General features: G+C 44.8%; 2 protein-coding genes across 6 annotated transcripts in view; one reads left to right on the top strand and one right to left on the bottom strand.

The window, feature by feature from the left end:
• ncaph2 (non-SMC condensin II complex, subunit H2) overlaps positions 1 to 12,922 on the bottom strand; it is a 59,897-nt gene extending 46,975 nt beyond the window's left edge. Inside the window, exons 1-4 of one of the 4 annotated variants that reach the window (XM_063072904.1) lie at positions 12,783 to 12,922; positions 9,196 to 9,361; positions 1,321 to 1,422; positions 756 to 811 (exon numbers count right to left, since the gene is read on the bottom strand). In XM_063072904.1, the coding sequence (XP_062928974.1) occupies positions 756 to 811; positions 1,321 to 1,422; positions 9,196 to 9,309 (272 nt within the window). In that variant the 5' untranslated portion in view covers positions 9,310 to 9,361; positions 12,783 to 12,922. The other 3 variants (XM_063072903.1, XM_063072902.1, XM_063072905.1) reach the window with 3 other exon arrangements.
• lmf2a (lipase maturation factor 2a) overlaps positions 12,583 to 26,800 on the top strand; it is a 33,859-nt gene continuing 19,641 nt past the window's right edge. The window contains exons 1-7 of one of the 2 annotated variants that reach the window (XM_063072901.1): positions 12,583 to 12,692; positions 12,829 to 13,044; positions 20,798 to 21,051; positions 22,274 to 22,302; positions 22,699 to 22,895; positions 23,462 to 23,640; positions 26,026 to 26,164. In XM_063072901.1, coding sequence (XP_062928971.1) covers positions 12,951 to 13,044; positions 20,798 to 21,051; positions 22,274 to 22,302; positions 22,699 to 22,895; positions 23,462 to 23,640; positions 26,026 to 26,164 — 892 coding nt within the window. In that variant the 5' untranslated portion in view covers positions 12,583 to 12,692; positions 12,829 to 12,950. Of the gene's footprint in view, positions 12,693 to 12,747; positions 13,045 to 20,797; positions 21,052 to 22,273; positions 22,303 to 22,698; positions 22,896 to 23,461; positions 23,641 to 26,025; positions 26,165 to 26,800 lie in introns of those variants that run through there. The other variant, XM_063072900.1, reaches the window with a different exon arrangement.

The following is a 26,800-nucleotide window of genomic DNA, read 5'->3' as shown; positions in this document are numbered from 1 at the left end:
ACCCCAGTAAAGACCATGATTTGCAGAACAACAAAAAATAATCATTCACCCGACAATTCGACATACCAGTCTCTCTCTCCCTCCCCCCAATAGGAAAAAAAAGGTGTCCCCTTTCACAGCGAGAGGCAGACATAACAGAAATGGTTTGCTATTGCCTTCTTCTTGTCAATGCCTTTACAATGCTTTACCCATAGCCATTATTACTACTCTTCAGAGACTGTCTGCCTAGCATTAGTGATCGCATAACCAGGGCTTGTGATATGCACAAGTTGCTCATACGACCACCCACCACCTGCTCCCATGGCTTTACGTGACCTTGATCAGGGGTCTAAGCAGGTGCAATACCTTACCCAAGGGTGACCTGCAGGCAGGCTAGCAGAGGGAAGGAGAACTTTACACCTGCTCTGGTAGAGAAGTATCTCCACCCCACCACCCTAAACAGGAGAATTAGGATAGAGTTGACAAGCATGTTAAAGCAAATAGGCTATATAAATAGGAAGATACTTAATGGGCTGAATTGCTTGCTAGCATGCCAGAAGAAAGTACAAGAACTGTGCAGTCCCTGACATAGCAATTGCATCTCGTATAGAAATGCTCAATTTTTTTGAATGTAATATTTTATAACATACAAAGTAGATCGATATTAATTCATAACACATCCTTGGATACTCAGAAGAAAGCCCTTACATATATAGGGCCGTAAACATAACTTAATCCATGGACAATACTAGTTAATTAGTAAAAGGACTCTTTACTTTTTGTTGGATATGAGGTCCAGTGCTTGGTACACCAAAGAATACAGATACTCCACCTGCGAAGAGAGAGAAAAATTACTCACTTATTCTGTAGTACTGTCAATCCAATCAGGCCAGTCCATTGCAAGTCAAAAAATTCCTCAATGCTATCAGATAATTTTTTAGTTTTACCTTTGAGCTTTCCCCTTCAGCGTATTTCTTGACTAAGTATTCTTGGACCAAGAATGAACGAGTTAGTTTCTTGGAACTTTGCTCTCCAAATTTCCCTCTACAAAGCCAATCTACTTTGTGACCACCAAGCACCTGTTTCCTAGTTTACCGACCTGAACCTCCATACTCGACTCTTCATCACTACTAATCCCCAGCTTTGAGCAACGCACACCTTTGCTGGATCCTCCAAGTAATCCTACAACCTCTCCAAATTCACACATGCGTTCATAGATGCTCCAAAAAAAAAGCCAGCTGATGTCTTCATTCTCATAACTATTTTTCAGATCAAGATCTGCCTTGTACTCCCCAATGCCGGTATGGTCTCCTTCAGTGCACAAGGCTAGGATGAACTCACCTTCCTGCTGTAAATACACGCAGAACCCTGGATCAGCAGCGCAGCCTCTGCAAAGTTCATTGTTGTTTTCCCATCATCAAAGGAAATGCAGATCTGGTCCAACTAACAGGAGAGAGCGAGAGGAAAAGAATAAAGTTATTGGCCTGATTATTGTGTAGCTGCAGCTATACAAACAAAAATCTGGAAACTAAATTGGGAGGTCCCAAGAAGAGAGAAGTGTTGAAACCAAGATATCCAAAAGGGCCATGGTCCATGCAGCATTGAATGGAACTGGATCATCCCAGATGTCTATCTTATGGAAAAGTGATATGGATAGTTATGAGAAAAAGCTAACATGTAGAATAATTTGCAGATTGTTTAGTCAAAAATGAGAAATATTATCAAATTGTTTGTATTCAACTTAAGGCTTGCTGCAAAACCACAATCTTAATCGAATAAAAAAATGAAACTTAACTGGTTGATTCGCACCATATCAATAACCCTATACATTTGTTTCCTTCAAAAGTGCAATTGCTATAGCCAGTACCTTTTAGAAAATAAAGCATATCCTAACCATGACTGCTTTGTTCCTCTCTTGCTGTTCATTTCCTCCGACATCCAAAACATTTGCTAATTAGCTGCTGTAAATTGCTCCTAATATTGCTGAATGGCAAGACCATCAGGGGAGTTAGTAGGCACATGAGATAGAACAGGTTACAGAGAAAGAATTGAGAAAGTGGGATTGATACGAGTTGGCAAAGACTGCATGGGCTGAATGGTCTCCTGCTGTGTCGTGATAAATATTAAATCTGACTGATCTCTACCAACAAAGACGAGGGTAGCATGGGAACATCACTTGCAAGTTTCCCTGCAAGATGCACATTGAAAACACGCTAACTCCTTGTTATTTGCTGACTTGCCATTAGTGCATCCACAGATTAGCAAAATTGTGATTGGAAATGCGAGGCATCCAGATGTGTACCTGGAGCCAGTGTCAGGAACAAAAGCAGATTTACATATGAGCTGATATTTACATAGAAGTTATAATCTTGGAGGGGTTGATCATCGAATCCTTAGTGTAATTGTTTTTGGCCTGAGTGATATTGATACCAGTGCTTTTATCGTTGTTCTTTGTAAGTTTATGATAAATAATGAAGACTTCCACGTATATTGTTGGTCCATCATTGTTGAAGGGTCTAAACTCTATCTTTGTGAGTACGTTCACCAGAAGGCTGCAGCAGCTCAAGATGACTCATCACCACATTCTCAAGGACACTTGAGGATGGACAATAAAGCAGAACCCAAATGGATTTATTTTTAATGACATGATCTCATTACTTTGGTGTAGGAATCTAGGTTACAATCTGATATTTGTACCCACAGCTGTTTAAATAAGATAACACTTAGTTTAACCTTGTACGCAATACTTTTGGTCCTAGTCTGAGTAGCTGCATTCTATACTGCATATCAGTTGTGGCTCACTTGGTACCACCCTTGGCCAAATCAGATTCCAAGCTCAAACCCCATTCCAGAGGCACTCTATGAATACCCTCATCAAAAAAACTGCAACACTTCAAGACTGGTGATTTGTTACCACATTATCAAATACAAGCTGCAGTGTAGTAATAAGGGGGCATAATAATTTTTAGAAACCTTTTTTTAGTTTTGACATTTTAAAACAGATCATTGCTGCATATAGAAGCATATTTGTGCCAACAAGCTGTTTTGTTTGCTTTAACATGAGAGTGACTACATGTTAAAAATATTTGGCTGCTGAAGAGTTTGAAAGAATAAACAACTACATAACTATCGTTAATGTTCAAATCTGTAGATTTAGAGAAACTGAGATTAAATTGAGTAAAGCAGACTTAATCACAGAAGCAGTAAACCAAATAAATCTTATCGAATATAGAAATGCTTCATCGCCACTCCAAGTTAAACAATTAATAGTACAGTCCAGTACAGGAGCAACCCCTTTGGCCCATAATGTTGTGCCAAACCTATTACATTAGCAATCAAATGGCCAAATAGTCTAATCGCTTCTGACAGCACAATGCCCATGCTTCCACCACCACACAAGGCAGCACATTGCAGGCACCTAGCATTGTAAAAAAAAAAGCACTTGCCTCTCACCTTAAATGCATGCCCTCTACTTTTAGGCATTTCAACCCTGGAAAAAATAACAATGGCTGCCTACTCTATCCACGGACTGGCCAGCGGTGTAGTGGCATTAGCACGGGACTTCAAGGCAGATGCTTCCCAGGTTGAATTCAGCCGGGTCCCAACAGGGCAGCAGCAGTATCTGTGCAGAAGAAAGGCCTAGCAATCTACTTCTATATCCTGCCTCAAAAGTCCTGTGGACAAATACACTATCCATAGGATCACAAGTCGAAGACAACGACTCGACAACAACTCTATCTATGCATCTCAATCTTATAGACCTCTATTAAATCTCATCACAGCTTCCACCACTCTACAGAAGTTTGTTCAAACTCTCCTTAAAGCACATGCCCTCTAATCCAGGCAGCACCCTAGTAAACCTTTTCTGCACAATCTCCAAAGCCTCAACATCCTTCCGATAAAGGGGTGACCAGAACCAAAAGCAAGACTCCACAAACAAGAGAAAATCTGCAGATGCTGGAAATCCAAACAACACACACAAAACGGTGCAGGAACTCAGCAGGCCAGACAGCATCTACGGAAAAGAGTAAACAGTCAACATTTCGGGCCAAGACCCTTCATCAGAGTAAGAAGGTGGGGGGAGGGAAGAAACACAGGTGATGGGGGTGGGGCGAAGAGTGAAGTAAAGAGCTGGGAAGTTGATTGGTGAAGGAGGTACAGGGTTGGAGAAGGGGAAATCTGATAGGAGAGGAGAGAAGGCCATGGAAGAAAGAAAAGGGGAAGGAGCACCAGTGGGAGATGATGGGCAGTTAAGGAGATAATGTGAGAGGAGGAAATGGGAATGGGGAATGATTGGAGGGGAGCAGGGAATTAACAGAAGTTTGACAATCGACATTCATGCCATCAGGTTGAAGGCTACCCAGAAAGAATATAAGGAGTTGCTTCTCCAACCAAAGTGTATCCTCAGTGCAAAAATAGAGGAAGCCGTGGACCACATGTCAGAATGGAAATGAGATGTGCAATTAAAATGGGTGGCCACTGGGAGATCCCACTTTTTCTGGTGTACGAAACAAAGGTGCTTGGCAAAGTGGTCTCCCAATCTATGTCAGGTCTCACCAATATACAGGAGGCTAACCGGGAGTACCGGATACAGGAGGTGACCTCAAGAGACTCATAGATAAAGAGTCACTTCAGCTGAGAGGACTAAATGGTGGTGAGGGAGGAGGTGTGGAAGCAGGTGCAGCACTTGCTGCACTTGCAAGGATAAGTGCCAGGAGGGAGATCAGTGGGAGAGACGAATGGACAAGTGAGTCACGTAGTGAGCGACCCCTGCAGAAAGTGCAAAGTGGGGTGGGGGAGAAGATGTGCTTGGTGGGGGGATCCCGTTAGAGATGGCAAAAGTTATAGAGAATTATGTGTTGGACGCTTTGGCTGGAGGGGTAGTAGAGGACAAGAGGAACCCTAACCCTGGTGGGTGGTGGGGTGGTGGGAGGATAGGGTGATGACACATCAGTAAGTTATGGACTTGGACACCAAGATCCCTCTGCACATCAATACCATTAAGGGTTTCACCATTAACAATGTACTGTCCCTTTGCATTTGATTTCCCAAACTGTAACACTTCACATTTAGCTTGGTTAAATTCCATCTACCACTTCTTTTCCTCATCTATAAATGATCTATATCCTTCTATGATATTCTGTATCCTTTTGCAGTCTTCTACACTAGTGGTCGCCAACCAATCAATTGCGATCAATCAGTTGATCTTTGAGACTTTCCCAGTAGATCCCGAAAAAAATGAAAAATAAATACACAAATATATTATGCCTGATAAACCTTTTGATGCAAAAGCAAATTTCACCCCTAGAGCACATATGTGAGTTGTTTTTAACCCACACTTAGTTGCTTCCCCTGATTATTGTGTTTCTCTTTTTCCACTGCCCAGCGCCGTGTGTCACATGTGTGCTATCATGTGACTATTGCCGCTGTCTGACAAATTTCCATGGAGCGTGGGAGAGCTTTGTTTATCTTAAACATAAACAAACAACGGGCAAACTGTCTAATGGTGAAAAAAAAAAACACGTGTGGGTAAAAATGACTCCCTAATGCATTCATGACTTAACTAAAATTTGGTCAACTTTAATCGGTTTTGACTCTATTATGCTGCTATTTATATTACGTCAGTTATGCAAAAGTTTGATCAGTTGTACTGCTCTTTCTTTCAAATTTTTTGCCTTTGATAGCGTGAATTCATGTTTATCATTTTGGGTAGCGTGCTAGTAAATTGCATTAATTTTAGTCTTTACTGAAAAGTTAGCGCCTCTCCCTCTCTCTCTCTTTTGATTTAGCTGTTGTATTTTTTTCAGCGTAGATTGTGCTGCATCGAAGTGACCAATTAGATTAGATTAGATAGACTGTCGCAAATATCAATATACGGCACTCGCTGGTGATGTCCTGCAAGGCAGCTAGCTAGCACGGCGGAGGCTCCACAAAAGAAGGCAAAACGTACAAATTCCATCCAGAATGGGAAGAGGAATTTATATTTACCTTGGTGAAAGACAAGTGTGTATGCATGTTGTGCCACCAAACACAAGGACTGACTAAAAGAGGGAATCTGGAGCGGCACCACAACACCAACCACCAGAAATTTAAAGACACCTACCCCCCCGAAGAGCGCAATTCGTGCCAGGAAAGTCGAGGAGCTGAAATCGGGGTTGAAGGCCCAGCAATCGTTTTTCACAAAACATGCTGCTCAAAGTAAGGCTGCTATTGACGCATCATTTCGTGTAAGTAATGAAATAATGAAACTTAGAATTAAAGGTATGAAGTATTGTAATATTCTTAAAGAACGACAGCTATGGCCTGTTTGATATGCTAGTTACAGTGTTTACTTGGTTGAATTAATTTGAAAGTTTGACAAAAGCATTTTATGCAAAATTCAAATACTATTAGCCCAAATAAAAGGCCTCAAGTTGGAAGTACAATCTGAGCTGTTTTTTCTCTAAACGATTTAGTAGGTCAATCTTGCCTTTCACTAAGGCCAAGGTAGGGGATCTTGGGCTTAAAAAGGTTGGCGACCACTATTCAAAACACCACTAATCTTCGTATTGTCTGCAAACTAATTAACCCACAGTTCTACATTTTCATTTAGGCCAGAATTCCTAATTCAGATCCCTGCAGAACACCACCGGTCACAGACCTCCAGCCAGATTAAGTTCCATCGACCACTACTTTCTGTCTTCAATGGGCAAACCAATTCCGAATCCAAACAGCCAACTGATGTGGATCCCATGCATCTTAATCATCTAGACGAGCTTCCTATGACAGACCTTGTCAACCACCTTGCTGTTCCAGTAGGCCTACATTATCAGCCCCATTTTAACCTCTTCCTCATTCAATTCTTCAATCTCTGAACTTCCTTCCTTGCATTTTGCTACCGAGTTATTTCTTGTTAACATGTGATAATTCCCTCCAAAGACATGTTCAGTCCGTGCCTGTGTTTTTTTTTTCCTTTCCTGATCAGCCCCATTTCTGTCTGCTCCTGCCCCACTGACTTGTGTCTGCATACCTCGACCCCATTTTGTCCCCCTTGGTTCAGCCCTTCTTACCTAAATCTGTGACACTTCACATGCTCTCCATTATCTCAAACGCTTTCAGTCCCTTGGCCCCGATCACTTTATTTTTGCTATGAACATCCAGTCCCTGGTTCTCACCCTCAACGATCTGTTTTAGTGCCTCCCATTTTCGCCAAACCAAAGGTATAACCGTGGACACTTACATGGGCCCCAGCTATGCCTGCCCTTTCATCAGCTACATGGAGCAACTCATGTTCCAACGCTACACAGGTAACCCAACCCAAATCTTTCTCTGCTGCTACACTGATGTTTGCAATAGCACTAATTCCTGTACCCATTCTGAGTTCACCCATCTCATCAAGTTTGCCTCCATCTCTACTTTGCCCTCAAATTTACTTGGTTCATCTCTGACACCTCTCTTGCCCCTTTCTCAATTTCTCTATTGCCAGAGATATAGATTATCTACCGACATGTTTTAAAAACCTACAGACTCTCAGTATCTTCACAATACCATTTCCCACCCTGTCACTTGTAAAGATGCTACTCCCTTCTCCCACTTCAGTTTCAAATTTATTTATCAAATGTACACCTAAACATACACTCAATTATGTAATGGGAGGAGAAGAGAAGATGGCAGTGCACACGGCCGCTCCGAAATGATATTGGTATTTGTTAAGTAGGTACGGTGCACAATCCTGATTTGATGGAAACAGACGTGAGAAGCACGGAGGAACATCCGGAGAAACTTCTGAAATGCCTGCTTCGCTGCCGCTGCTACTGTGCGATCCAGAATCTCCGGAGGGGAAGGCCACAAATCCTCGGCTTTGCCTATTGCCGGGGCCGGGGTCGAAGCGCTCGGCAGAGATGGTGCTCGGTGTCGGAGAGCTGGTCGGAGGCTCGGACTTTTCGGACAGACTCAAGAGTCAGCTGTGGTCAGGTGCTTCCAGGGTGCTGCATCGGCAAGTTTGCGGCGCTGGAGGTTCATGGCAGGGAGAGTTTTTCTTCCTTCTACCGTCTGCGTGAGATGATAGGACTTTCGAGAGACTTTGAGACTTTTTTTTTACTGTGCCCATCATCTGTTCTTTATCAAATTATGGTATTGCTTTGCACTGTTGTAACCATATGTTATAATTATGTGGTTTTAATCAGTTTTTTTAGTCTTGGTTTGTCTTGTGTTTCTGTGATATCATACTGGAGGAACATGGTATCATTTCTTGAGTTAGTCCTGACGAAGGGTCTCGGCCAGAAACGTCAACTGTACCTCTTCCTAGAGATGCTGCCTGGCCTGCTGCGTTCACCAGCAACTTTGATGTGTGTTGCTATCATTTCTTAATGCAAGTATTACTAAATGACAATAAAAGAGGACTGCGTGTCCTCATAAACTAATCTAATTACATAATTTGCATTAACACCAAAACGTCAGGATGTGCTGGGAGCAGCCCGCAAGCCTCACCACACATTCCGGCAGCAACATAGCATGCCCACAATGTTTAGCAGAACACCACCACAAAACAGAACACAACAAGAAACAAACAACAGCAGCAAAAACAAACCTCATTCCTCCCTCTAACCCATACACAGACACTCCTCCAATGCCAGGACAGGCAGACTCAAGTACCCAGCCTCCAGTGGACTCAGTTTTTCCATCTTCGCCACACTTGTTCTCGGATGAGGCTTTTCCTTCTGGAATAACTGAGATGCCTTTTTTTCCCTCTCCAAAGACAAGGTTTCCCAATCACCCTCTAGCTTCTTACTTCACCCTCCCCTGGTCTCACCTTTTAACTGCCAGCTTGCTCTCCTTCCCCTCCGCCTTAAACTGGCTCCCGCCTCCTTCCTTTCCAACCCTGATGTAAGATCTTAGTCAGAGACACCGACCGTTTAGGTAAATCCTCAAACCTTGCACCCAGGAGGCAACACATCATCCTAGTGTCTCTTTTGCAGCCACAGAAACTCCTGCCTATTTCCCTGACTATCTAGTCTCTTATCAGTATTCTGATTTTGTCCTTCACTGCTAGGCCTCAGAGTTAAGCGCTGCATTGCTATTGAATATTCTGTTAGTAACTTAATAATAAACTAATAGACAGGTACATAAAAGCAAAAAAAAAGAAAAGCTAAAGGAACTGTGATGTTGAAGAAGAAAATAACTGAGGTATCCTGTTCCAGAACAAGAAACCTTCTGAGATATTTTAAAAAAACACACCTCTTCCAAATACTCCTCCAGTTGAGCTGCTACATCAATCTCCCAGTTCTTTGTCAGCTCTCTGATCGGCTGAAGAAGATGTGCAAATCGTGATTCAACATCCTCCATCTTCATCTCAAACAAAATCCCATGGATGACGAATTTAAAAATCTTCAGGTCAGAATATCTGTGGAGAGAAAGAGAATTCAGAAATGAGTAGAGAACGTCTGAAGAAAGTATGTTTGTTATGTGTCACGTCATATGACTTAGGCAATCATGCTCTTTGCATGACCATGATAGTACTTGGCAAATGTTTCTACAGAATTGGTTTGCCATTATCTTCTGGGCAGTGTCTTTACAAGACAGGTGACCCCAGTCATTATCTTCAGAGTGTGTCTGCCTGGCATCAGTGGTCACATAACCAGGACTTCTGATGTGCACCAGCTGTTCAAATGACCATCCACCACCTGCTCCTATGGCTTGAAGTGACCTGGCTGACCCACAGGCTAGTAGAGTGAAGGAGCACCTTACAGCTCCTTTGGCAGAGACACATCTACACCTTGCCACTCAAATTAGAAGGGAGGAAGACCTTAAATCTGAAAGAAACTTGCATCAGGGACCGGCAAGATATTTTTGACATTAGTTTCGATGATAAGTACTTATTAAGCTGAAATTAGTACTTAATGCAACAGGAATACTAGTGGCGCATAGACGTGAAAAAGTATTGGCATTCTATGGACAATAACACATTTTTTAAAAAATTACAGAAAGCTATCAGTTTAAGTTGCAACCAGTGTCCTAAGCGCATACATTAACCATGGCAAACAGGTAGAATAAAAATCTTAAAAGGTAAGTAATTTACCAACTCTGCCGTGGACGGTGTCAAGCCTGACTGCGAAAGGTCCTGGGCATGGGGTTAGTAACCCCATCTGGTAAAATCCCAGAGCTACAGAACCACCAACAGAAGCTCCAAAGATCTCATCCCTGGGAGAGGATGGATCTTCAAAGATGGGCTGCACCTGGGGACAACCTGAAAGACTGTTCCAGGTTAGCGAAGTCAGGTCAGACGGCATCCGTGGAAATGATCAGTCAACGTTTCGGGCCGGAACCCTTCGTCAGGACTGTAGAGGGAAGGGACAGAGGCCCTATAAAGAAGGTGGGGGGAGGGTGGGAAGGAGAAGGCTGGTAGGTTCCAGGTGAAAAACCAGTAAGCGGAAAGATAAAGGGGTGGGGGAGGGGAAAGGCAGGAAAGGTGAAGAAGGAAGAAGAAACACAATAGGTAGTAGGAGGTGGAACCATGAGGGAGGTGATAGGCGGCTGGGAGAGGGGGCAGAGTGACATAGGGATAGAGGACGGGAGAGGGGGGAATTACCGGAAGTTGGAGGATTCTATGTTCATACCAAGGGGCTGGAGACTACCTAGACGGTATATGAGGTGTTGCTCCTCCAATCTGAGTTTAGCCTCATCATGGCAGTAGAGGAGACCATGTATGGACATATCTGAATGGGAGTGGGAAGCAGAGTTGAAGTGGGTGGCTACTGGGAGATCCTGTCTGTTGTAGCGGACGGAGCGGAGGTGCTCGACGAAGCGGTCCCCCAATCTGCGTCAGGTTTCACCCATGTAGAGGAGGCCGCACCGGATGCAATAGATGACCCCAACAGACTCACAAGTGAAGTGTTGCCTCACCTGGAAGGACTGTCTGGGGCCCTGAATGGTGGCATGAGAGGAAGTGTAGGGACAGGTGTAGCACTTGCGCTTACAGGGATAAGTGCCGGGTGGGAGATCCATGGGGAGGGATATATGGATCAGTGAGTCGCAGAGGGACTGATCCCTGTGGAAAGTGGAGAGGGAAAGATGTGCTTAGTGGTGGGGTCCTGTTGAAGAGGACCCCACCACTAAGCACATCTTTCCCTCTCCGCTTACCGCAGGGATCGGTCCTTCCCCACGGATCTCCCACCTGGCACTTATCCCTGTAAGCGCAAGTGCTACATCTGTCCCTACACCTCCTCTCTTGCCACCATTCAGGGCCCCAGACAGTCCTTCCAAGTGAGGCAACACTTCACTTGTGAGTCTGTTGGGGTCATCTATTGCATCCAGTGCTCCCGGTGCGGCCTCCTCTACATTGGTGCCCAACACAGATTTGGGGACCGCATCATCGAGCACCTCTGCTCTGTCCACCACAGCAGACAGGATCGCCCAGTCGCCACCCACTTCAACTCTGCTTCTCACTCCCGTTCAGATATGTCCATACATGGCCTTCTCTACTGCCATGATGAGGGTAAACTCAGGTTGGAGGAGCAACATCTCGTATACCGTCTAGGTAGTCTCCAGCCCCTTGGTATGAACATAGAATTCTCCAGCTTCCAGTAATTCCCTCTCCCTCCCCCTCCCTTCCTCTATCCCTATTTCACTCTGCACCCTCCCCCAGCTGCCTATCACCTCCCTCATGGTTCCACCTCTTTCTACTACCCATTGTGTTTTCCCCTATTCCTTCTTCACCTTTCCTGCCTATCCCCTCCCCCACCCCTTGATCTTTCCCCTTACTGGTTTTTCACCTGGAACCTACCAGCCTTCTCCTTCCCACCCTCCCCCCACCTTCTTTATAGGGCCTCTGCCCCTTCCCTCTGTCCCGACGAAGGGTTCCGGCCCGAAACCTTGACCGATCTTTTCCACGGATGCTGCCCGACCTGCTGAGTTCCTCCAGCGTATTGTGAGTGTTGCTTTGACGCCAGCATCTGCAGAGTATTTTGTGTCCAGGTTGGAGAACACTGCAGCTAGCGGGGCGGGGGGCGATGCCCCATTAGGGGTCATGGGTTTAAGAAAATAGGTGGGAAATATTGAAAGTTAAGCAAAACAGAAACAATAGAAAACAATTAGCCTCTGTGGGTTAAAAACATGTTTGTTTTGATGGACGACTTTTAAAAAAATAAGGGCAGAGCCACAGGCAGAGGGAGTCAGACAGTAAACCACAGGTAGAAAGATGGGGACATGTATGGGATGAAAATATCGGCAAAGAGTCCACACACACCTATGTAGAGTCAAAACTTCAGAGGCAGAGAAACAGACCCAGGCGTCTGTTGGCCACAGGACTAAGAAAGGTAGAAAAGCACTGACGGGTACAGGCGCAGAACCCACCCTCATGTCCCACTCTGCCGGGCATATTACTGGGTAACAGAGACCGGAGAAAGGCAGGGACAAGCGGGTGGAAGCGCTCACCTGGGCGGAAAGGATTCCGTTATGTCCGCAGCTGCCAGGCCGCCACCATTTTTTTTGTTTTTTCCCGCGCGATCGCCGACCGGAGCGCGCACGCGCAGATCCAGACCCGACCACTCGGCAGCCGGCTGACACGAAGACAGCGTGGGCGTTACTTGCCGCCGGGTTAAACGCTATATGTTGGAGACTCTTGACAGCCAGGGAAACATTCAGTCGTTGAACGGACTGGTGGACCTCACCGTCCGCGATCAAACTCCGGCAAAGACCATCCCTCCCCCCCGGTCGATCTGATGGTAGAGTCCATGGTAAAGGCGGAACTTGCGGTTCGGAACAGCCCATTATAGGAAGAGGGGGGTAAATCTGAGAGTTTGTTAAAAAGGCAGCAAAATTGAGACCTGTTGTAAAAGCGGTTATTTATTTCCACATGTCACTGATTAACAGCTCACGTTACGCCTAATCATCGTGGCCTTCCTGGCGGCATTGCGGACAGCCTCCCCCACCCGCTCCGAGATCCCGCGGCCCGGCCCGGCCTGGCCTGACACGACACGCCATCCTCTGCCTCGATGGCGGCGACTCGGCTGCCGCGTGTTGCCTTCCTCTGGGGCGTTGCTGCCGTCTACCTCTGCGCCTTCGCCTCGCTCTATGTGCAGGTCCCAGGTAACTGGCCGCCGGGCCGCGGAACCGCGGGAAGGCTCCGGCTGGGCGGTGGTGTCGGTGCGAAGGAGTGGCTGGGGCAGGGGGATAGTAAAGGGGACGGTCCTGACTGTTGGACGGTGCGAGCGGCTTTCACGGGCTTGCTGGAGAGCAGGACTGTGCAAGAGTTGTTGTGGCTGCAGGATAATGGGCGTAATTGATGTGACAGGTTGTTGCAACAACAATTGTTCAGTGAGATTGATCTAGTGCAAGAGACTGGTGTCACGGCGGGGTGATACAAGGACCAGAATGACAGCACGACAGCGCAGTTGACACCTGTGCAGCCCCATACCAAAGATTGGTACATCTGCTGGATGTAGGAAAGGGTTGGCATAACCGCGAGATATGAATTAACTGTGGCATGTTGTGGACTGTTGACGTAACAGGGTAACGGAAAGGTTTCATATTATTGCTGTGGAATTGTACTAAGGTGTGCAGAGATAGCAGGTTTGGAGTAAGCTCGTGTGAGGTTGGTACAATGCAAAGGAGCTAGTATGACCACAGGAAAAAGTAAGTTCTAAATGACAGCAAGGTAATGCTAGGGCTAATTTAACTACAGAATATTGCTGTGACAGTGGTTGGAGGAAGGATTTGGACAACACAAGAGAATATATCAACTGGTCTAACTGACAAGATGCTATAAGACAACGGGAAATCAGAAGGGCCTGAGGTGATAGAGGGATTGTGGAAAGGGTGGTATAATAGTGCAGGGGACAATCTCATCAGAGCATTGTTAAGAGTGGTGTGGCAGTGGGTATTGCAAATACTGATGCTTATAAACCCCTGGCATGACAGTAGGATCGTGTAAGTACCATTTGACAGCATCAGAACATAAGGGGCTGGCCTGACTGGGATAATAAAAGTTCAGGGTCTTCCTGTGGCACAGACTATGCACTGAATTAGTGAGATTAAAATAATGCAGGGCATTCATGCATATGTGGAATTGTGCAAAACTGCTATAACTGAAGTTGTCTATAAGTAGTTTGTATGACTATGTAATCATGCAATTAGTTTGTGCTATAGGGTCAGAATCAGCTTTATTATCATTAACATGCTGTGAAATTTCTTGTTTTGGACCTTTCTGAAATCTGATGACTGATATAGGGGGAAAAGCTGTTCCTTAAACAATGAGTGTGGGACTTTAGGCTCCTATACCTCCTCTCTGATGGTAATGATGAGATGAGGGCATGTCCCAGCTGGTGAGGGTGCTTCTCAAGGCACCATCTTTTCTGGATGTCTGCTGCTGAGGAGGCTTGTGCCTGTGATGGATCTGGCTGAGCCTCTGTCGATCCTACGTATTGGAGCCTCCACAGTAGGTGATGATGTACTCATCAGAATACTCTCCATGGTACTTCTGTAGAAATTTGCTAGAGTCTTTGGTGACATACCAAACCTCACACTCATAGTGATGTTTAGCCATTGACGTCGCATCCATGTCATGGGCCCAGGATAGATCCCCTGAGGTGTTGTTGCCCAGGAACGTGAAGCTGCTCACTCTTTCAGTCACTGACCTTGCAATGAGAATTGATGTGTTTTCTCATGATTCCCCCTTCCTGAAGTCCACAATCTATTCCTTGGTTTTGCTAATGTTTAGTGCAAGGTTGTTGTGACATCACTCAACCAGGCCATCTCTCTCGCTCCTTTACACCACGTCATCACCATAAGACATAGGAGAAAAATGAGGCCATTTGGCCTGTCGAAAGTAATCACTAGTTGATCAGAGTTAATTTATTTCCCCCTCAACCCCAATTTTCCACCTTCTCTCTATAACCTATGACGTCACTACTAATCAAAAACCTATCAACTTCTGTTTCATATACCCAATGACTTGGCCAACATACTGAACGTGATTCTGCCAACAACAATGGTATCTTCAGCATATTGATAAATGGCATTCGAGCTGTGCCTAGTCATGAGAGAGTGGAACAGTGGTGTGCCTGTCTTGGTTTCAGTGCGAAGGAAATGTGATTACTAATCTATGCTGATTGTGGTCTGCCAATGAGGAAGTCAAGGATCCAGTTGCAGAGAGAGATTCAGAGGCCTAGATTTTAAAGCTTTTTGAATCATACTGAGAGGATGGTTGGTGTTGAATGCCGAGCTGTAATCGATGAACAGCAGTCTCATGTATGTATTGCTGTTGTCCAGTTGTTGCAAATTGCAGCAGGTCCAGGTCCATTCTTGGGCAGTTATTAATTCTAGCCGTGACCAACCTCTCAAAGCACTTCATAATAGATGTGAATGCCACTGGGCGATAGTCATTGAGGTAGCTTAGCTCTTCTTGGATACTGGTATGATGGATGCCCTTTTGAAATGGATACTATCCTCTGATCGCAGCAGTGAAAGGTTGAAGATGTTCTTGATTTAAATTACTGTAAATGTGGAAGTCCCTTGTTTTGATTAAATAATGGTATGTTTGAAAAACAATTCTTTACATAGGGTTATTTACATAGGGTCTTTACATAATATAGGGTTCATATATTGGCTTTGCAGCTCTGAAGTGTTGTAATTAGTAAAAACACGCACATCTGCTCTCACCCCATCCTCCCGCCACCCCACTAGGAATAGGGTTCCTCATGTCCTCACCTACCACCCCACCAGCCAACATGTCCAACATATAATTCTCCGTAACTTCCGCCATCTCCAATGGGATCCCACCACAAAGCACATCTTTCCCTCCCCCCCGCCTTTCTGCTTTCCGCAGGGATCGCTCCCTACGCAACTCCCTTGTCCATTTGTCCCCCCCATCCCTTCCCATTGATCTCCCTCCCAGCACTTATCCTTGTAAGCAGAACAAGTGCTACACATGCCCTTACACTTCCTCCCTCACCACCATTCAAGGCCCCAGACAGTCCTTCCAAGTGAGGCGACACTTCACCTATGAGTCAGCTGGTGTGATACACTGCGTCCGGTGCTCCCAGTGCGGCCTTCTATATATTGGCGAGACCCAACACAGGCTGGAAGACCGTTCCGCTGAACACCGACGCTCTGTCCGCCAGAGGAAGCAGGATCTCCCAGTGGCCACACATTTTAATTCCACGTCCCATTCCCATTCTGATATGTCAATCCACGGCCTCCTCTACTGTCAAGATGAAGCCACACTCAGGTTGGAGGAACAACACCTTGTATTCTGTCTGGGTAGCCTCCAACCTGATGGCATGAACATTGATTTCTCTAACTTCTGTTAATGCCCCTCCTCCCCTTCTTACCCCATCCCTATTTTTTTTTTCTCTCTCTTTCCCTCTCACAATAACTCCTTGCCTGTTCTCCATCTTCCTCTGGTGCTCCCCTCCCCCTTTCTTTCTTCCAAGGCCTTCCATCCTATGATACTCCCCCTTTGCCAATCAACTTCCCAGCTCTTGGCTTCATCCCTCCCCCCCCCCCACCCCCCGTCTTCTCCTATCATTTTGGGGTCCCCCCCCACTTTCAAATCTCTTACAATCTCTTTTTTCTGTTAGTCCTGATGAAGGGTCTCAACCCGAAACATCGATTGTCCTTCTTCCTATAGATGCTGCCTGGCCTGCTGCATTCCACCAGCATTTTGTGTGTGTTGCTTAAAAATCCCAGCCATTTTATTTGGCTTTACTGGTGAATAAGTCATTGAAGTCAGCAGGGCAGATGCCATTAGTGTTTTCCTTTTAAAGGAGCTTGTGTTTTTTTTTGCTTTAAATACAGAAGCATAAAACACTTTCTGTGTCCCTCTGTCTGTCTTTCTTTCTCCCTCTCTCTTGGTCAAGCTACTGAATTTATTTTGGGAGGCAGATGAATGTCAAGGCACAATAAGCATCTAGCACTATGGGGAAGGAGTGGTGTCCGGTGTTGAAATACAACTTTTGCCAGATTGTATTGTCCTGATGAAGGGTCTCACCCAAAATGTTGAAAGGTTGTTCCCCTCCATCGATGCTATTTGGCGTTCAGTTCCTCCAGCATATGTGTTGATCAAGATTCCCAGCATCTGCAGAATTTCACACACACACACACACACACACACACACACACACACACACACACACACACACACACACAATGCTGGAGGAACTCAGTAAGTCAGGCAGCATCTATAGAAATGGATAAACGGTCGACGTTACGAGCTGAAACCCTTCATCAGGACCAGAAAGGAGGGGGGAAGATGACAGAATACAAAAGTGCAGTGAAGGGAAGGACAAGCAAGAAGGTGATAGGTGAAGTCAGGTGGGTGGGAGAGTAAGGGATGAAATAAGAAGCTGGCAGGTGATGGGTGGAAAAGACGAAAGACTGAAGAAGGTATTTGACAGGAGAGGAGATAGGGAAGGAGGAAGGGCACCAGGGGGAGGTGACAGGCCGTTGAGAAAAGATAAGAGGCCAGAGTGGAGAATAGAAGAGGGAAAGGGCTGGAAAAATTACTAGGAGAAATCGGTGCTCATGTCATTAGGTTGGAGACTACCTAGATGGAACATGAGGTGTTGCTCCTCCACCCTGAGTGGTCTCAATGTGGCAGAAGAGGAAGCCATGGACCGACATGTTGGAATGAAAATGGGTGTAGGAATTAAAATCTTTGGCCACCGGGAATCTTTTTTGCGGGTGGATGGAGGTTCTCAACAAAGCGGTCTCCCAATTTACGCCGGGTCTATTTAATATTAGATTATGAAGACACGTAGTCCTCTTTTATTATCATTTAGTAATGCATGCATTAAGAAATGATACCATATTTCCTCCAGTGTGATATCACAAAACACAGGACAAACCAAGACTGAAAAAACTGGCAAAACCACATAATTATAACATATAGTTACAACAGTGCAACAATACCGTAACTTGATGAAGAAGTCCATGAGCACAGTAAAAGTTCAAAGTCTCTCAAGTGTCCCACATCTCACGCAGATGGGAGAAGGAAGAAAAACTTTCCCTGCCATGCAGACGACAGTCCGACTCTGAGTCATCCGAAAACTTCGAGCTCTGATCAGCTCTCCTGGCCGAGTACTGAGCGCCATCTCTGTCCGAACGATTCAACCTCAACCTTGGTCACCAACAGCAGGCAAAGCCGGGGATTTTGAGGCCTACCCTCCGAAAGATTCCCTACCACGCAGTAACGACAGCAGCGAACGAGCGTTTCAGAAATTTCTCCAGATGTTCCTCGGTGCTTTCACGTCCATTCTCCATCAAATCAGAATTGTCCATGGCCCCTATTTAACAGATACAATATCATTTTTCACTGGAGGGCTGCGCACGCGCAGGCGCGCTGCTGTCTCTCCTCCCGCCGTTTTAGAGGGGGCTGCAACAGGAACACCAGATACAGTACACGATCCCAACAGATATGTGAATGAAGCATTGCCTCACCTGGAAGGACTGTTTGGAGCCCTGAATGGCAGTGAGGGAGGAAGTGAATGGGCAGGTGTAGCACTTTGGCGGCTTGCAGGGGTAAGTGCCGGCAGAGAGATTAGTGGGGAGGAGAAATGGACTAGGGACATGGAGGGAATGCTCCCTGCAGAAAATGGAGAATGGGGGGGAGGTAAAGATGCGTTTGGTGATAGGGTCCCATTGAAGATGGCGGAAGCGGCAGAGAATGATGCGTTGGATGCAAAGGCTCTTGAGGTGGCAGCTAAAGACAAGAGGAACTCTTTCCCTGGTTTCCCTCTGTGATTCCCTTATCCCTTCATCCCTTCTGGTAATCATCCCTGCAAGCAACAGAATTGCTACACCTACTCATTCACCACCTCCCTCACCTCTATTCAAAATTCTGAACAGGTGAGGTAACACATCACCTGCGAATTTGCTGGGATTGTCTACTGCATCCAGTGCTCCTATTGCAGCCTGCTCTATATTGCTGAAACTTGGGGACCACTTTGTCAAGCACCTCTGCTCCACCCACAAGAGGTGGAATTTCCTGGTAGCCAGCTGGAAACACAGGCTGAAAAATGGCAGTTGGAATTTAATGCAGACACGTGCAAGGTGTTGCACTACAGTGGGACCAACCAGGGTCTGTCTTACACAACAGTACAACCTACAGAACAGTAGGTTGCTGTAGAACAAAGGGATCTGGGAATACAGATCTATTCATCATTGAAAGGTAGATAGGGTTGTAAAGAGAGCTTTTTAGCACATTGGCCTTCATAAATCAAAGTATTGAGTCCAGGAGATCGGATGTTATATTGAAGTTGTATAAGATGTTGATGAGGCCCAATTTGGAGAATTGAGTGCAGTTTTGGTCACCTACCTACAGGATTGATGCACCAAATTTCTTACTCTTCACCTGGCGGAGCATCTCACCTGGTCCCTCAACACCAGCTCCATAGCAAAGAAAGCCCAGCAGCATCTCTACTTTCTGCGAAGGCTGAGAAAAGTCCATCTCCCAACCCCCCATCCTCACCACATTCTACAGAGGTTGTACTGAGAGCATCCTGAGCAGCTGCATCACTGCCTGGTTCAGGAATTGCACCATCTTGGATCGCAAGACCCTGCAGCAGATAGTGAGGTCAGCTGAGAAGATCATCGGGGTCTCTCTTCCCGCTATTACAGACACTTACACCACACGCTGCATCCGCAAAGCTGGCAGCATTGTGAAGGACCCCACACACCCATCATACAAACTCTTCTCCCTCCTGCCATCTGGCAAAAGGCACAGAAGCATTCGGGCTCTCACGACCAGACTATGTAACAGTTTCTTCCCCCAAGCCATCAGACTCCTCAATACCCAGAGCCTGGACTGATACCAACCTACTGCCCTCTACTGTCCCTATTGTCTTGTTTATTATTTATTGTAATACCTGCACTGTTTTGTGCACTTTATGCAGTCCTGGGTAGGTCTGTAGTCTAGTGTAGTTTTTGTGTTGTTTTACGTAGTTCAGTGCAGTTTTTGTATTGTTTTATGTAGCACCATGGTCCTGAAAAACGTTGTCTTGTTTTTACTGTGTACTGTACCAGCAGTTATTGTCAAAATGACAATAAAAAGTGACGACTTGACTTGAAATAAGATTGAAAGTGTGCAGTGAAAGTTTATAAGGATGTTGCTGGGTCTGGAGTACCCAAGGTAAGATTGAATGAGTTATGACTTTATTCCTTGGAATGTAGAAGATTGAGGGGATATTTGATAGAAATATACAAAATTATGAGGGGTATAGATAGGGTAAATGCACACAGGCTTTTTCCCACTGAGGTTGGCTGGGACTACAACCTGAGATCATGGGTTAAGGGTGAAGGGTGAAAAGTTTAAGGGAAATATGAGGGGAAACTTCTTCACTCAGAGGGTTGAGTGATTGTGGAACGAGCTGCCAGAGTAAGTAGTGCACGTGAGCTCGATTCAACATTTAAGAGAAGTTTATATAAGTACGTGGGTGGTAGAGATATGGAGGGCTATGGTCTCAGTGCAGGTCAATGGGAGTAGACAGTCTGAACAGTTTGGCATGGACTAGATGGGCAGAAGGACCTGTTTCTATGCTGTATTTTTCTATGACTCTATTTCCAGCATCTGTAAACTCTTGTGTTTATGATTGTATTGAAACTTGATAGGCCAGTTGGCATACTTCTCATATTTTTAAATGTTCAATATTAATATCTCTCTTCCCCTTACTTCTCTCACCATGCTTGTCCTTGTATCTCTCTCCCTAAATCCTCCCCTCTTCTCTTTCCCTTTATCACCCTTATCTCTCTTAATGTATTAATATTCCTGTAAATTAACATTGTGTTGCTACCTATCTCTGAGGCCTCACTAAACCTGGATAATCTGTTTTTACTCTTCCGACAGGCCTCTATGGAAGGGAAGGAATTCTGCCAGCTCGCAAGATGCTGAGGTTCACCGGAAAGACGCTGCTGGATCAATTAAAGGACTCCCCGACATTGCTGTGGTTGTGCCCCTCTCTTGGACTGGACACCGAGCAGGGCATGGAGCTAATCTGCCTGCTGGGCATCATCCTGTCATTCACTGCACTACTGTTTGAACCTCTCCGTGACTGTTTTGTCTTTGCCTGCCTCTGGTTCCTGTACCTGTCTGTGTACCAGGTCTGTGTGTGTACATGTATGTATCTGCACTTGCTGTATCTGTGCCGGCACACACATCCCCTGTGCATGTTAGGCTTCTGGAATGGAAAATCATTCACCTGTTGTACCACTTTCTCAGGGTCACTGGATATTTGGCAAGTGTAGGGGTTGAGTTGTCATTGGCATATAGAATTTCAGCCTAAGAACCAATGAGAATGTGTCAAGTATAAGAATGAGATTGAACTAGAAAGCAATCAAACTGGGAAGGGGTGTACTGCCTAATTCACCTTTTAATTCAATTGAGTCACATCTTGCAGACTCTTAATACATCAAGATGTCATGTGATCAGTCTTTTCCAGAACGGGATTCCTTTGTTCTCACTTCCAAATTCTGAGTCTCTCCTTGGAAGTGTTGGCTTTTGGTTGCCTGTGCAGTCTCAGGGTTTACTGTGGAGTTAAATCCTGCTTCTGATAACCATCTCCCTCCTTTACCTTGTGTTCTCTGTTAAAGCAGTACAATATGGATAGTCCAGTTCAGCTCTGACCCATTTTCACCTTATCACCTTCATTTTTCACTACATTAGTTGTACAGCATCCTAGTTATTTATATTGTCAGTCAAATACAGATGAGCATGGAATTGTTAATTGAAAGACTTAATTTCTCATGTGGATTTCATAAACAAGTCTGATCACTATTTTCCTGCCTTAAACTTGGACTCTCATTACCACGGTAACAGTTCAGCTGAGGCCTTGTATGAGATCTCTTAAAGAAACCCTATTGTTTCTTATTTCCCTACAATTTGATTGCATTGTAGATCCCTGAAATGTTGGGTCTAGGTAAGGTGTACTGGTTAGTGAAGATCAAAGAATGTTCCTTGGGCATATTATTCCTGATCTCATCCTGTGATTATGTTTATTTCACAAACTTTTAATTAAAAATTGATTGCTTCCCAAAGCAACTCTGGGTTCGGAATCTGATAATCAATCAATCAATCAGTGCTGGGAACTCATTTCTTTGCTATTAGTCTCTTTCATTATATTTTCTTACCTTCCCAGACTAGCAAGTTACACAAGTCATTAACATCCCCACAATGTAGAAAGCTGCAAATATCTATTAAAGCTGTGCACACTCTCCATTTCTTCCATTGTGGTAGTTCTTTAAATGTTTGAAAACAACTGCTGCACACTTCAAGGTCAGAATGATCTTCAAATATTTATGATTCATTTTTATTTTATTTTCTCAGGTTGGACAAGTCTTCCTGTATTTCCAGTGGTGAGTTCAGCTTCACACCATAACTCAATGCACAAATTGCATGACAGCTTTGAGGCACAATGTGTGAGAAACAAATTGGGGGACTGTGTGAAGAGATGTTTAATGAAGCAGTGTGCCAGGGGATTCATTGTTGAGCAGCAAGCTGAGGCTATGCAGTCAGGAGTTGCCATCAAGCAGTGTGCAAGTGTGCAGTGAAGGGAGATGTCGTGGAGCATTGTGTGACCGATGCATAGTGAAGGAATGTGCAGTAAGCTGCATTCAGGTGGTACAGAGTGAAGCTGTGTGCAAGAGGCAGACCATGAGAAGTCTGCAGGGAGTGAATTGTGAGCAATATGAGAAGAGTGTGTGTAAGATCATTGTTCTAGGATGAGTAATAGTATCTGACTGACTCTGCAGGGACAGTTTGCTGCTGGAGACTGGATTCCTAGCAATTCTCGTTGCCCCACTATACCTGCGGAAATGGCGGACAGCACCCTCAAAGCATTATGACAACATCACCTTCTGGCTAGTACGCTGGCTTTTCTTCAGACTCATGTTTGCATCAGGTGTGGTGAAACTGACCAGTCGATGCCCAACCTGGTGGGGGCTGACAGGTGAGTATCTAGAGGAATCCCAAGCTTTTTTTCCTTGTTTATAGCTTTCTTTACCCCATGTTATTCCACCCAGAGTAGACATTGTTCATATCAGCATTAGAGTTTTGGGATTTCAAGAAACCATTCCAATGAATATCCGTGTGTAGGTGATACTCTAGTTACAGGGATAGCTGTCACTCTTAGGAAATGATCCTTATCACAATTTTCCATAATACAAAGCCGTGTCATCTGCACGTGTACTAAGAAATGGAAGTTGAGGAAAATATTGTTTATTTATTTTACTTTATATTCTGCAAGAGGAAATTTTTATTCCATTGTTCAAATTTTTGGGTAGTAATTTGTGAATTCTCTAAGGACAAATGTCAGTTACCCAAATGGCTATGATGTAGTGATTGTCTGTATTATATATCAAATTTGATTCAATGATAATGACACAGCAGGAGGTATTATACCCCGGGCGTAGCAATGAATATCTGATCATAGAGCTTGTAATGAGTGCTGGTATTTGTGAAATTGGGACCGTGCGAGGTGCAAACAATAAACTTGTTTATCTGGGTTCCTTACAGCTCTAACATATCACTACGAGACCCAGTGCATCCCAACTGCTGCTGCCTGGTTTGCACATCAGCTGCCATTTTGGTTTCAGAAATTCAGCGTGGTTATCACTTATGTTCTAGAGATACCAGTCCCTCTGCTCTTCTTTGCTCCAACTCGTCATCTAAGGCTCTTTGCATTTTATGGTCAGGTAGGCCCAGCATTTGCATTTGATGGCCTACCATCTACTCTTGACAGGTGATATAAAGTGATAGAGCTGTTGTACAAATGTATTGAATAGACAGTCCCTCTAACCATTACTTCTCGGTACAAATCAAGATCAGGTTTAATATCACGTACGTCGCGAAATGTGTTGCTTTGCGGCAGCAGTACAATGCAATATATAGTAATGAAGATTGCATAGCAGTCGTCTGTTGTGTCAGGCAATGACCGAGAAACTGCGAAAGAGGAGTGAAGAAGCCATTACATTGGGGCAGCTACACTTTCTTGACCTCAGAAGTCTAAGTCCAGTGGTACAAACAAGCATCACAAACTGGATTCTAAAAATTAGAATAAAAAGCAAAAAAATATATAAAAAAATAAGTGATGCAAAAAGAGAAGGGAAAAATACCGAGGTAGTGTTCATCGGTTCATTGTCTATTTGGAAATCTGATAGCAGAGGGGAAAAAGCTGTTCCTGAAATGTTGAGTGGGTGTTGCAGGCTCCTCTACCACCTCCTTGTAATGGTAGCAAGGAGAAGGCACGTCCTGGGTGATGGGGGTCCTTAATAATGTACGCTGTCTTTTTGAGGCTTTACCTTTTGCAGGTGTCCAGGATGCTGGGGAGGCTAGTGCCCATGATTGAACGGGCTAAGGTTACAATTTTCTGCAGTTTTTTTTCAATCCTGTCCAGTGGTCTGTCCATACCAGACAGTGATACAACCAATTAAAATGCTCTCCACAGTACATCTGTAGAATTTTGCGAATGTCTTTGGTAACATACCAATTCTCCTCAAACTCCTAATGAAGTGTAGGCACTGCCGTGTCTTCTCTGTAATTGCATTGATATATTGCGCCCAGGATAGATTCCCAGAGGTGTTGATACCCCGGAACTTGAAACTGCTCACCCTTTCCAACTGCTCCCCAGATGAGGACTGGTGTGTGTTCCCTCAACTTCTCCTTTCTGGTCCACAATCAGTTCCTTGGTCTTACTGACATTGAGTGCAAGGCTATTGCTGCCAACAATAGTCATGTTGTTATCAAATTTATAGATGGCTTGTGACCTATACCTAGCCACACAGCCATGGGTGTAGAGAGAATAGTGTCCTTTTAAAGCAGGTGGAAATCTGACTGCAGCAGCGAAAGAATAAAGATGCACTTGAACACTCCAGCCAGTTGGTTGCCATGGGTTTTAGCCCTATCAGATATACCACCAGAGCCTGACACCTTGCGAGTGTTCACCCACTTGAATGTTCTGATGTCAGCCTCTGAGACAGATCATAAGGTTACTGGATGCTTCAGTTATTCACATATATGTAGTCTTATTCTCCCTTTCAAAGTGTGCATAAAAGGCATTGAGCTCATCTGGGAGTGAATCATCACAGCCATTCATGATGTTAGGTTTCATTTTGTAGGAAAGAATGGCCTGCAAATCCTGTCAGAGCTGACATGCATCCAATTCTGTCTCTAACCTCCATTGGAATTGTTTTTTCCACTCTTAAGATAGGCTTCCATAAGTCGTACCTGGACTACTTGTATAATTCTGGATCACTGGTCTTAAATGCCACAGACTACAAATCTCCTCATTCATCCACAGCTTTTGATTTGGGTATGTCTGGTATGTTCTTGAAGGCACACATTTGTCCACACATGTTTTGATGAGGTTGGTGACAACTGGGGCTTATTCATTCAGACTTGAAGATGAGTCATTGAATACGGGACTCAAAACAGTTCTGTAAGTGCTCTTCCACCTCTCTTGACTGTACCTTCTTGTCCTCACCACTGGTGGTGTAATCTTTAGTCTCTGCCTATACGCTGCGAGTAGAAGTACAGCCAGGTGATTGGGCTTTCTGAAGTGTGGACATGGGATGGCACGGTAAGTGTCCTTTGTGGTATAACAGTGGTCAAGTGTCCTCCCATAGCTAATGTTTGGACCCCACTCAGCAGAGGTTGGATAAAACCAAAAGCTCCAAGTCTGTGTTCTTGGAAAGCTGTAGGAAGCATGTCATTCTCCAGTTCTTTGAGAAGGAAGCACACATTGCGAAGGATGAACAGGGAGTGAGTTTTGTTGGAATCCTATTCCAAGGGTGACAATATTTGTTGCTGTAGACCATTTTGCAGTGAAGTGTAGCAAAGCAGGAATTGTGCATCTTTATATTATTGCTCATTTCTGCAGTCATTTTCTCCAACCTACTGTAAACTTGTATTAAGTGGTGGACAGAAAACATTGACGTATCTTTCTACCCCTTGTCTCCTGAACTATCATTTGCGTGTGTGTGTGTGTACGCGCGTTTGCATATATGTGCCCTTGTCTCATTATATTTTGCTCTTTCTTCTCTTGTTTTCTTCCCTTTAAAATAATTTTCCCTTCCCTGCAGGTTCTGCTCCAGGTGTTAATTATTATCACTGGTAACTACAACTTCTTCAACCTGCTTACAATTATTCTGGGATTCTCACTACTAGATGATCAGCACATTTCTGGCTGGTTCGGATACAGCAAGACACGAAACACTGAGAGTGAGTACCAAGAGATTCTATGGGTTACTGTGCCGAGTGGTGTAACCAAAGGCAGATAACTGATGTTGCCACAATGATGTAACACAGCCAGATCAGGACCTGTGACTTGCAGTATAGCAACACACATCAAAGTTGCTGGTGAACGCAGCAGGCCAGGCAGCATCTATAGGAAGAGGTGCAGTCGACGTTTCAGGCCGAGACCCTTCGTCAGGACTAACTGAAGGAAGAGTGAGTAAGGAGTCAGGTATATGTAAATAGTACTTAAGACATAGTTGAATACACATGACCAAGGATTTAGCTGGGTCCAGTTACCTGCAACCAGTGATTTAACTAGGGTAGAATACCTGTGAGTTGCAGCTTAGCTGTATCGGATGTCTGTGACTGGGGATTTAGCTGGGGCTAAGACCGCTTAGCTAGAATGCACGAGTGACGACGTAGAGTTGAGCACATGATTATGTCAGGGTTGGGTACCACGATCGGTGATTTAGATGGGAGTGAATGCATCTATTAGGAAACAAGTTTCTTTGATAGGTGACTTGGCTGCTGTTGGGGTACATGGTGCTCAAGATCAGGAAACTGTAGCCCTGGGTTTAATCATCAAAGTTGCTGGTGAACGCAGCAGGCCAGGCAGCATCT

Source organism: Mobula hypostoma, chromosome 20 (assembly GCF_963921235.1).
Source record: "Mobula hypostoma chromosome 20, sMobHyp1.1, whole genome shotgun sequence".
Classification (NCBI taxonomy): Eukaryota; Metazoa; Chordata; class Chondrichthyes; order Myliobatiformes; family Myliobatidae; genus Mobula; species Mobula hypostoma.
The sequence above is the reverse complement of the archived record's forward strand: the minus strand, read 5'-3'. Positions and strand labels throughout refer to the sequence as shown.